Source organism: Bos indicus x Bos taurus, chromosome 9, assembly GCF_003369695.1.
Source record: "Bos indicus x Bos taurus breed Angus x Brahman F1 hybrid chromosome 9, Bos_hybrid_MaternalHap_v2.0, whole genome shotgun sequence".
NCBI lineage: Eukaryota > Metazoa > Chordata > Mammalia > Artiodactyla > Bovidae > Bos > Bos indicus x Bos taurus.
In genome coordinates, this window is record NC_040084.1 from 32,573,430 (window position 1) to 32,584,586 (window position 11,157).

The window sequence follows — 11,157 nt, forward strand, 5'->3', positions numbered from 1 at the left end:
AAAAATGGCCTTTACTATGTTGAGGTAGTTTCCTTACATGCCCATTTTTTGAAGAGTTTTAATCATAAATGGGTGCTGAACTTTGTCAAAGGCTTTTTCTGCATCTATTGAGATGATCATATGGTTTTTATCTTTCAATTTGTTAATATGGTGTATCACATTGATTGATTTGCATATACTGAAGAATCCTTGCATTCCTGGAATAAACCCAACTTGATCATGGTGTATGAGCTTTTGATGTGTTGCTGAATTCTCTTTGCTAAAATTTTGTTGAGGATTTTTACATCTATGTTCATCAGTGATACTGGACTGTAGTTTTCTTTTTTGTGTGTTGTCTTTGTCTGGTTTTGGTATTAGGGTGATGGTGGCCTCGTAGAAAGAGTTTGGAAGTGTTCCTTCCTCTGCAATTTTATGAAAGAGTTTTAGAAGGATAGTCATTACCTCTTCTCTAAATGTTTGATAGAATTCTCCTGTGAAGCTGTCTGATCCTGGGCTTTTGTTTTTTGGGGAGATTTTTGTTCACAGCTTCAGTTTCAGTGGTTGTAATTGGGTTGTTCATAATTTCTATTTCTTCCTGGTTCAGTCTTCTCTTTTTTTCTTGATGAGTCTGGCTGAAGGCTTGTCAATTTTGTTTATTTTCTCAAAGAACTAGCTTTTAGTTTTATTAATCTTTACTATTGTTTCTTTCATTTCTTCTTCATTTATTTCTGGTTGGATCTTTATGATTTCTTCTACTAATTTTGGGTTTTTTTTTTTTTTTTCCAGTTTTAGGTATAAAGTTAGGTTGTCTGTTTGATGTGTTTCTTGAGGTAGGATTGTATTGCTATAAACTTCTCTTAGAACTGCTTTTGCTGCATCCCATAGGTTTTGAGTTGTCATGTTTTCATTGTCATTTGTTTCTAGAAATGTTTTTATTTCCCTTTTGATTTCTTCAGTAACCTGTTGGTTTAGAAACACACTGTTTAATCTCCATGTATTTGTGTTTCTTACAGTGTTTTTTTCTTGTAATTGATATCTAGTCTCATAGCATTGTGGTCAGAGAAGATGCTTGATACAATTTCAGTTTTCTTTAATTTACTAAGGTTTGATTTGTGACCCAAGATGTGGTCTATCCTGCTGAATGTTCCATGTGCACTTGAGAAGAAGGTGTATTCTTCTGCATTTGGATGGAATGTCCTGAAGATATTGAGATCCATCTCATCTAATGTATCACTTTAGACTTGTGCTTCCTTATTAATTTTCTGTTTTGATGATCTGTCCATTGGTGTGAGTGGGATGTTAAAGTCTCCTGCTATTACTGTGTTACTGTCAGTTTCTCCTTTTATGTCTGTTAGTGTTTGTCTTATGTATTGAGGTGCTCCTATGTTGGGTGCATAGATATTTGCAATTGTTATGTCTTCCTCTTGGCTTGATCCCTTGATCATTATGTAGTGTCTTTCCTTATCTCTTGTAACCGTCTTTATTGTAAAATCTATTGTGTCTGATACGAGGATTGCTACTTCAGCTTTCTTTTGCTCCCCATTTGTATGGAATATATTTTTCTATCCTCTCACTTTCAGTCTATATGTCTTTAGGTCCGAAGTAGGTTTGTTGTAGACGGCATATATATGGGTCTTGTTTTTGTATCTATTCAGCCAGTCTGTGTCTTTTGGTTGGAGCATTTAATCCATTTACATTTAAAGTAATTATTGATATACATGTTCCTATTGCCATTTTCTTAATTGTTTGGGGTTGACTTTATAGATCTTTTTTCTTTTCTTGTATTTCTTGACTATATAAGTCCTTTTAACATTTGTTGTAAAGCTGGTTTGGTGGTACTGAATTCTCTTAACTTTTGCTTGTCTGAAAAGCATTTTATTTGTCCATCAATTTTGAATGAGATCCTAGCTGGGTACTATAATCTTGGTTGTTAGTCTTTGCCTTTTAGTACTTTAAATATGCCTGCCATTCCCTTCTGGCTTGCAGAGTTTCTGCTGAAAGATCAGCTGTTAAGCATATGGCTTTTCCCTTGTATTTTACTTGTTGCTTCTCCCTTGCTGCTTCTAATATTCTTTCTTTGTGTTTAGTCTGTGTTAGTTTGATTAGTATGCGTCTTGGCGTGTTTCTCCTTGGGTTTATCCTGTATGGGACTCTTTGTGCCTCTTGAACTTGTATGACTATTTCCTTTTCCGTGTTGGGGAAATTTTCAAGTATAATCTCTTCAAAAGTTTTCTCATACCCTTTCTTATTCTCTTCTTCTTCTCAATACCTATAATTTGAATGTTGGTGCTTTTGATATTGTCCCAGAGGTCTCTGAGACTGTCCTCGGTTCTTTTCATTCTTTTTATTTTCTTCTGCTCTTTAGATGTTATTTCCACCATTTTATCTTCCAGCTCACTGATTCGTTCTTCTGCTTCAGATATTCTGCTACTGATTCCTTCTAGAGTATTTTTAATTTCAGTAATTGTGTTGTTTTTCTCTGGATGTTTATTCTTTAATTCTCCTAGGTCTTGGTTAATTGATTCTTGTTGCATTTTCTCCATCTTGTTTTCAAGGTTTTTGATCATCTTTACTATCATTCTGAATTCTTTTTCAGGTAGTTTGCCTATTTCCTCTTCATTTCTTTGGACTTCTGTGTTTCTAGTTTGTTTCTTCATTTGTGTAGTATTTCTCTGCCTTTTCACTTTTTTTTTAACTTAGTGTATTTGAGGTCTCCTTTTCCCAGGCTTCAAAGTTGAATTCTTTCTTTCTTTTGGTTTCTGCCCTCCTAAGGTTGGTCCAGTGGTTAGTGTAAGCTTCGTATAGGGTGAGATTTGTATGCGTTTTTGTTTGTTTGTTTTTCCTCTGCTGGGCAAGGCTGAGTGAGGTGGTAATCCTGTCTGCTGCTGATTGGGTTTGTGTTTTTGTTTTGTTTGTTGTTTAGATGAGGCGTCCTGCACAGGGTGCTATTGGTGGTTGGGTGATGCCAGGTCTTGTATTCAAGTGGTTTCCTTTGTGTGTGTTCTCACTGTTTGATACTCCCAGGGTTAGTCCTCTGGAAGTCTGGGGTCTTGGAGTCAGTGCTCCCATTCCAAAGGCTCAGGGCTTAATCTCCTTAGAAGCATCTTTCTCCTCTTTGGGCTTGGTCACCTTTCCATTCGTAGATCCCAGCTTGCTTGACAAGGTTGGGCCAGGAGACAGAAGTCCTCGCCAAGCAGGCCGGACTTGGGAGAGTGCCTAGGGCGGCAAGTCGCAACCGCAAGCTCCCCTTGGTGTGGCTCTGGTCAGAATCTGCTGTTCCCCCGCACTGCTGCTGCCACCGCTGCCTTCCCTCTCTCTCTCCCTACACCCACACCTCGTAGGAGCTCACCTGCTCCCTCACTCACGCTCTCCTTCCAAAGAACCTTCAGGTCCTGGAGAGCCCCCGAACCATCTTTTATGTTGCTGCCAGAGCCATCATTTAACCCGTAGTTCACATTTTCTCTGGGGAAATCAGAGGCAATACTAGGGGACTTCCCTGGTGGCTCAGACAGTTAAACGTCTGTCTACAATGTGGGAGACCCAGGTTCGATCCCTGGGTCCAGAAGATCCCCTGGAGAAGGAAATGGCAATCTACTCCAGTACTATTGCCTGGAAAATCCCATGGACAGAGGAGCCTGGTAGGCTACAGTCCATGGGGTCTCAAAGAGTCGGACACGACTGAGCGACTTCACTTTCACTTGGGGCTTCCCTGGTGGCTCAGAGGTTAAAGCATCTGCCTGCAATGCAGGAGACCTGGGTTCGATCCCTGGGTTGGGAAGATCCCCTGGAGAAGGAAGTGGCAACCCACTCCAGTACTCTTGCCTGGAAAATCCCATGGACAGAGGAACCTAGTGGGCTACAGTCCACAGGGTCACAAAGAGTCGGACACGACTGAGTGACTTCACTTCAGATTTCCTCAGACACCCCTTAGAACAGACATAAAGGTAGTTCCCACCTGCCTCTCTAGTCTCGTTTCTTGACATTCCTCTGTCTCAACCATTTATGCTCAACCATTTTAGAGCTGGTACTGATTTTCTTGATGTTTCTCAATTTATATCAGACTGTTCTGTTTTCTGTTTCTGTATACCTGTGTTCATTCTGCTTCCTTGGCCTCTTCAGAGAACCTGTCCCCTCTCCAGTTAGGCCACCCTGTTCTCTTCCTTATGTTGCTGTAGCCTTTGTGTCGTGGGCGGTTACCTAGGACACCTGACTGAATTTGCTTGTTTATGGAATGTATGTAAATCATTAAGAATAAGCCACCAGGTGCATTATTTTGCTGACCTCAGCACTCAGTACAATGTCTAGATCATGGATCATGAACAATAAAACAGTTAAATTAGTATTTGTTAAAATAATATGTTACCTGATTCTGAACTCAGCCCTTACCCTCAGTGATTTAGCCATTGGGCAGTTGGCTCTCAGCTTGATTCAATCATTTGGAATTCAAATGTTTAGAATCCCAGCATACACACACACACACACACACACACACACACACTCAATTCTTCTTACTTTGCAGTCTGTAAAAATATAAGATAGTGCCCCTTACCACCCAAAAGATTTTCAGATTTTTGTCTCTAGTTGGGTTTGAAGAGAGCTATTAGCATGTTCCTTTTTACTCTGGGAATATTGTCATCCATTAAACCTGTTGAATTTGTGCGTATCACTGTATGAATTTATGCATTTTCACTAGCAAAATTTTAAAAGGACCAAATAGATAAGATCCATTTACTGTAGTGCAAAATTTAAACCTGAGCTTGACCTGTATTGAGTGTATAGCATTATATTTCCAATGATAATTAGGCTGAAAATCCTAAAATGCCTTTGTTACCAAAAAATGTGACATTTTCTCCATGTTCTATATCCACAGCAATGAACTGTTCAGCTGAAGAAACTGAGAATGACCACAGCCCAGAAGCACTCACTAAAAAACTGTCAGATGTATGCCAGTTACGGAGGGACATAGATGAACTACGGACCGCAATATCGGACCGCTATGCTCAGGACATGGGAGACAACTGCGTTACCCAGTGACCGGTGTTGGGCCCACAGCAACAATGACCCGTTGCAAAGTGCTGCTGTGTTCAGTTCTTCATGTTTCTCTCCAGGAGCCATGATAGAAAGTTGCAAGTGACATGTGTCTTGCTGCGTAGGTTTTTTTCTGTGGATTTGTTCTGTCGCAGAAGAATTGGGATGTGAGAAAGTTTTGAAGGGGCTTATCTAATCAGGCAAAAAAAATTAAATTGCCATTTGAAAAATATGATAAAATGTATAAGAAAAAAAAAAATCTGTATTCTCAAACTACTGACTGTAGGACCAAGCTGTGAAGAGTGCCCTTCAGATAAAGGGATAGAATTTCTTTTAATCACATAATTGTGTGTGTGTGTGTGTGTGTGCATGCATGTGTACTTATTTACAAAATTGTAAGGATTTCTAAGATCAAAGCAGAGCTTCTGAGAAAGGCACACACTATATTCTTGTGCTTCTTTTTTTTCTTCATGGAGAAGCTTGTGTTGTACTTGGGGTTTTCAAGGTTGGCTCAGCAAGAGTTCCCACCAGGCAAGTGTTGTAACAGCAGTACAGCAGCAAAACCTTTTGTGTTTTGAACGATCACTGTGCTGAGATGGTGAGGTTGTGGGGTTGGGTTGATTTTCGTACTGTAGACAGGTCAGTGATTTTTCCAGAGTGATTGTGAATCCTGTAAGAGGTGTGAAATACCGATGTGATGGTTAATCCCATTAGCATTATAATTTATGTATTACAAGGTGATTTAACATAATCGGAATTAATTTTAACATGTCCCTTACTATTTACAATTTTTATTTATAGATTATATATATATATATATATATATCAGTGTAAACAAAGCCATATACAATTAATGCAAACCTAAGGCCTCAGATCATTATTGTAAAATGAACAAAATGACTCTGGAACAATAACTCGTTTATCCAAATCTCCAGTGTTTACATTTTCAACAGTTTTGTATCTGTTTTGAAGTTGAAACCACTTTAAGAAAAAATCAACCTGTATTCTTTATATCTGAATTATCACTAGCATAGAACAAAATCTAAACCTAAGTGATACTGAAATTCCTTTTATTAGGTAAAGTACATTAAAAACAGGGTTCTTCATAGAATATAAACTTGCCCCAGTTAGTTGTTCTTCTAGGGTATAAGATATCACGATGAAATACAACTGATTTTTTTAGTAGACATGCAATCATTTAAACTTCCAAATGAGTATTTCCCTATTTTAGTTGTATCTCGGAAGGAGTTTATATTTTATTACCTTCAGAGCATTTAGTACATTCTTTTGAATGTACTTAGTTGTGGCAATCAATGTCCTTTACACATTGGTTTTGATTTATCTCTTGATACAGCCCCAAGTCTCATTTAGGTCAAGACAACAGTAGGTAGAAGGAACAAAGGATGAAAATCAAGCTGGAGAATATTGTTTGGGGCAAGAGCAGATCACATGTCTGTTTTCTTGCCAGACTTATATTTAATGGTATAAAGGCTGCTCCTAGAAAAATATGCTCCTGAATAATTTCAGCAGTGAAAACATATTTGGGATAGACCTTCAAAGAAACTACCCAGGAAGACATTCAGCTCAGAATTTGACTTATAGACAGTTCTCAACAGTTATTCAATAGTTACATTTCAGCAATCAGTTATAATACATTGTAAGGACATCAGCCTTCCCTTCTGTTCAGTGCCTGAGTCCTCCCTGCCATTTAATGTCTTAGGATCTGAACACTAAGAAATCAGTGCATTGTAGGGATTCTGCTTCCCACGGTCCTTAAGTTAAAAAGGAGGGACTTGGTCAGTAGCAAAAATTTGGCTTTCTAAGATGTTGATCTGTTTTTGAATGTTGGTGGTTTAAGACAATCAAGGAGTAGTAAATATATACCAAAAATCTGATACAAAGAATTCTGCCTTGTAAAAATTAATATCTGTAAAAATGGTCATTTATAGTAAAGTAGATAATTAGCATCTAATAGATAATCCACAAGTGTAGCACACATTTTTACATTCTCTTTGAATAGAGTCCCCTCCCCCCACCCTCAACCTCCACAATTTTGAAAATAAAGGTACTCTGAAATGATAGTGATAATGGGCAAATAGTCACTGATTTGGATCACTAGGTTCTTACTAGAATGTATATGTTTGGGAGTTTTATGGTCATTAGTGTTGTTTAAACAAACTGTTGGTCATTTGTTTTGACTGTAGATACTTTGTTTTCCGCTTTTGTTGTGATAAAATAATTTATATTTTTAAAAAGTAAGTTTTCGAAAACTCAAAAAATTTGACTTAATTTACATATCTTGGGGTAAAAAATTTTAACCTAACAGAAAATTAACTAACTACTGCTGATATATTTCAGTTTCCCCTCCATGAAAAGGAGAATTAAGATGTAATAATTTAAGTATAACCTTGAATTACAGACTGTTTATCTCTTGGAATCTGGGTTTTGTAAAGGGTCCTAGATAATAAGCAGACAGCCTTGGAGGGAATTTTGGGGGAAATAAAGCTATTAGCAGTCTAATTTGTTAGTATTTAATTTTGATTTTTCAGAAAATTCCCTTCTCCAAGACAACCTTTTATGTTAGAATAGTAAGAATAATGATATCTCTTTAAAAACAAAGATTTTATGGTTAGACTAGGTAAGGTGGACAAGTAGAAACTCTGTAGTGTCGTGTCCTAGTTTGAAGTAGGATATTCTTAGGAGTTATTACAGTGATTATCTGTCTGAGGTGAAAATTAACCTAAGTTTTAAAGTAAATCTATTTGAAATTTGCTTAAGTATTGACTTAGGTAAGCCTTGTCTGAGTTTATTTCTTTCTGTTTTTTTTTTCAATAAGTGTGGCCCCTTTTTGTGTTTGAAATAGGAGTCAGTATTCAATGTTAACCATATTTTTATTAGTGACATTTGTTTTGATCATGACAATTTATTAAGCTGAATTAGACTTCTTTCAGTAGCTCGTTAGAGACAATCTCAAGGGCTGGAAAGTGTTGCTAAAATGGATATTGTACATTTCCACAATAATGTACAATAATGAATGACTAATGAAATTATAAATTTTGTCATAGTTCAAGACTTATTAATAGGATTCTCTTAGATGGCATTTTTAAAGGAACTACTTTATTAGGAGAATGTTCTTTCAATATCAGTAATAGTTCATTGAATAATACAGTAGCTGAGAACTTGGACTCTATTTTTACATCACATAGTTCAGCTCAGGCATATCTTTGGATTTTGGCATTCTCTTATGCAGCTTTGTATCATTGTAGATACGTAATTACAGAAATAAGCAATTCTCATAACCATGCTTACTCAGACAATGTCATTTGAAACTGCCAGTAGCTAGAGGTCTCAGAGCCAAAGTTAATTCATTTTGTTTCCATTTTTGACAGTTTTTTTTCCAGTGTTCACAAAACATAAAATTTCTAGCTTCACCCCAAAATGTCATGCTAGAAATTGCTGTATAATAATAACTTGCATTTAATCATGAAGAGGGAAAGGTTTTGGATATTTGGATTTTTATCTTATTTAAAAGAAGCATTGAGTATATTAAGAATGTAGTTTCAAATCAATGTCATTAACAACACTGTTGTAACTGCATACATGAAGAACCTTTTGTGCCTTTTTGCCTGCAGTAAGCATTCATTTCTATTTACATGAGCTGTAAGAATGTTGATGATTATTGCACCTTGTTCTTCTGTAAATAGACTTGATTAAGGATTTTCGTTTAAAGCAAGGAGGAGTTTTTGTTACTAGGTAGATACCTTAATAAACATAAAGGGAGTTATCAAATAATACGTCTTTGGAGTCCAACCTTTTCCCTGTTTAGTGAGCAGGAAACTCCTTTGGAATGTAGTCATTTGTGTGTATGTGTGTATATATGTATATGTATAGTTATTTAAATACATAAACATAAAATTCAGCATCACATTGGTGTGATGTCAAGAAGTAGTAAGGTGCTAGGTGGCTACATTAAAAGCACAGCAGAGTATACCATCAGTCACTATGACTGGTGGCTTTTATAAACTAGGTTCAGTTTTTGAACCGCCCAGAATACCTCATGTGTAAATACAATAGTCATGACTTAATTGAAATACAGTTATTGTAAAAAGAATGTGAAGCCACTGGTTGGCTTATGCCTTCTGATTATTATCCTTGCCTCTTTTTTTGTAAAGGGGTTGTTTTTTGTTTTTGTTTTTAAATAGGGTTTACAGCTAGAATTTTGAATGCCAAAGTTCTATTTATTAAATTTTAAAAAGTTTTCAATGTTAATGGCTAAGTATTTTTCCACTGGACTATTGTTTGTTGATGTTGGAATTTGTATTAACAGAAATAAATTTTTTATAAAAGATTTATGTCTACCAAGTGCCTAATGTTGATATAAAAATATATTTGAAATTTCACACTCTGAATTCTCAATGACAAGAATATGCTGGCTTGACTCTTTCAAAGTTTTCTTTATGCAAGAAAAAAATCTTACTAGAACAGGGGCACTTGTGCCTCCTATGTCTGTCTGAGGGTTTCTTTTCAGTCATTGCAAAGCGTTTTGTCAGGCCTTTTCCTTAAAGGGCACTGAGATTTTCTGATGGCATAAATGCAAGGCATGGCTATGCATTTCAGCTCATAGAATTGTATCTCTACTTTGAATTTCTAAAATTCTTATTTGAATGAAGAGTCTTCTCTCTACTTTTCCAACAGACAAAATCAGATTTCAGTTTTTTATATTGCTGAAAGATTGGCAAGGTAAATCTTTTTTATTTCCTCCCTTCTAATCAGAGATTAAAACCTTACTGAAACATATACAAATAAGACCTTGTTAAAAGATTGCTCCGCAGAGGCCTCAACATCTCAGATTGATGGCCTGGGTCCTTGTTCTAAGTCATATGTGCCTTAATGTTGCCTGCTGGTTAACATTTGGATTAGCAGCGTCTGTTTCTAGTCCAGTTAACTTGGCATTGCTGTCAAGAGTTTTTAATGAGGCATCTAATTCAGTTAACAGGAAAAAGAAGCATGCATTACAAACCCCATAGGTTGTAAGCAAATGACTTGGAAATAAAACCAGAATAGTTAAAGTCCTTGAGTATCTCCAAGGTTATTAATGAACAGTCTTCTGCTTTATAAGAAAACATATGATCATTTTGATCTGCTTTTAAAAATAAAGTTTCAATGGAGTCAGCAAAGACTTTTGATGGGGTTCATCCCAGTGATTTTGCCAGTACTTTGAGCTTCCTTTTTAGGCCAGTTTCCCAACCAACCAGTCTTTCTGTGTAGAAATACAAAGGACTCAGTTTGAAAGGAGTAAATATCCTCTTAGTGTTGGTGCAAAATGATGGCATGTGGATCCAGTAGAGCAAATTGTTTACAAATAAATAGCACTCTAACATCATGTCAGTTAAGATGGTCTCCTTGATTTAGTGGAGATTCCCATCTGAGGACTGAAATTGTGACAAAGATTTCTTCAATGTTCAAATAAAACTCTCCCTGATAAATTCAGTGTGATCACAAAAAGAAAAAAACAGCTTTCCATTTCAGCCACCTGTTTTTACTTAAACACAGTCTCACTTCACAATCTCCGTAGATTCCTTTATAATAGAAGTTTTAATGAAACATACACCTACCCTACTCTGTGACCTGGAAATTCCAGTCTAGGTGTTTACTTGAGATAAATACAAACATTCATCTAAAAAGAGACTTGGAAATGAATGTTCACAGTGATTTTATCCATAATAATCAAAAGCTGGAAATAGCCCAGGATCTGTCAGTAAGAGTTCTCTATCTAGAGTTGAAAACCAGCATTCTTTCATAACCTCAGGTTTTGATTGATTATTGAATATATGTTAATACTTTGGGGAAGATGGAGTAACATTGCATAGACAACAATGTGATGGTGTATCAGACTTCCTCTGTATACCAGAGGTACTTTTGTTTCTCTTCCCTCTGGGGCGAGCATTGTCCTTTGTCGTGCTCCCACCTGTGTTCCATGAGTCTCCACACTTGATGTGAAGCTCTTGGTTTCACCCTTCTTGAAACTCATCTTTTATGCCATTGTTTTTGAACAGCATAAAGAGCTCATCAGACTTGGAACTCTTTGAGAGCATGCATGTTGTCTTATTAGACTTTGCATTTAATAAGCCTGTAGGACATACTAATCTC

The 11,157-nt window shown here is 36.5% G+C and overlaps 1 protein-coding gene across 3 annotated transcripts in view; it reads left to right on the plus strand.

The window, feature by feature from the left end:
- The window catches only part of CEP85L (centrosomal protein 85 like), a 147,866-nt gene extending 138,511 nt beyond the window's left edge, over positions 1–9,355 (plus strand). For 2 of the 3 annotated variants that reach the window (XM_027551118.1, XM_027551119.1), the window contains one exon: positions 4,850–9,355. In XM_027551118.1, the coding sequence (XP_027406919.1) occupies positions 4,850–5,013 (164 nt within the window). In that variant the 3' untranslated portion in view covers positions 5,014–9,355. The remainder of the gene's footprint in view (positions 1–4,849) is intronic. The other variant, XM_027551120.1, reaches the window with a different exon arrangement.
- The last annotated feature ends 1,802 nt before the right edge of the window (positions 9,356–11,157 follow it).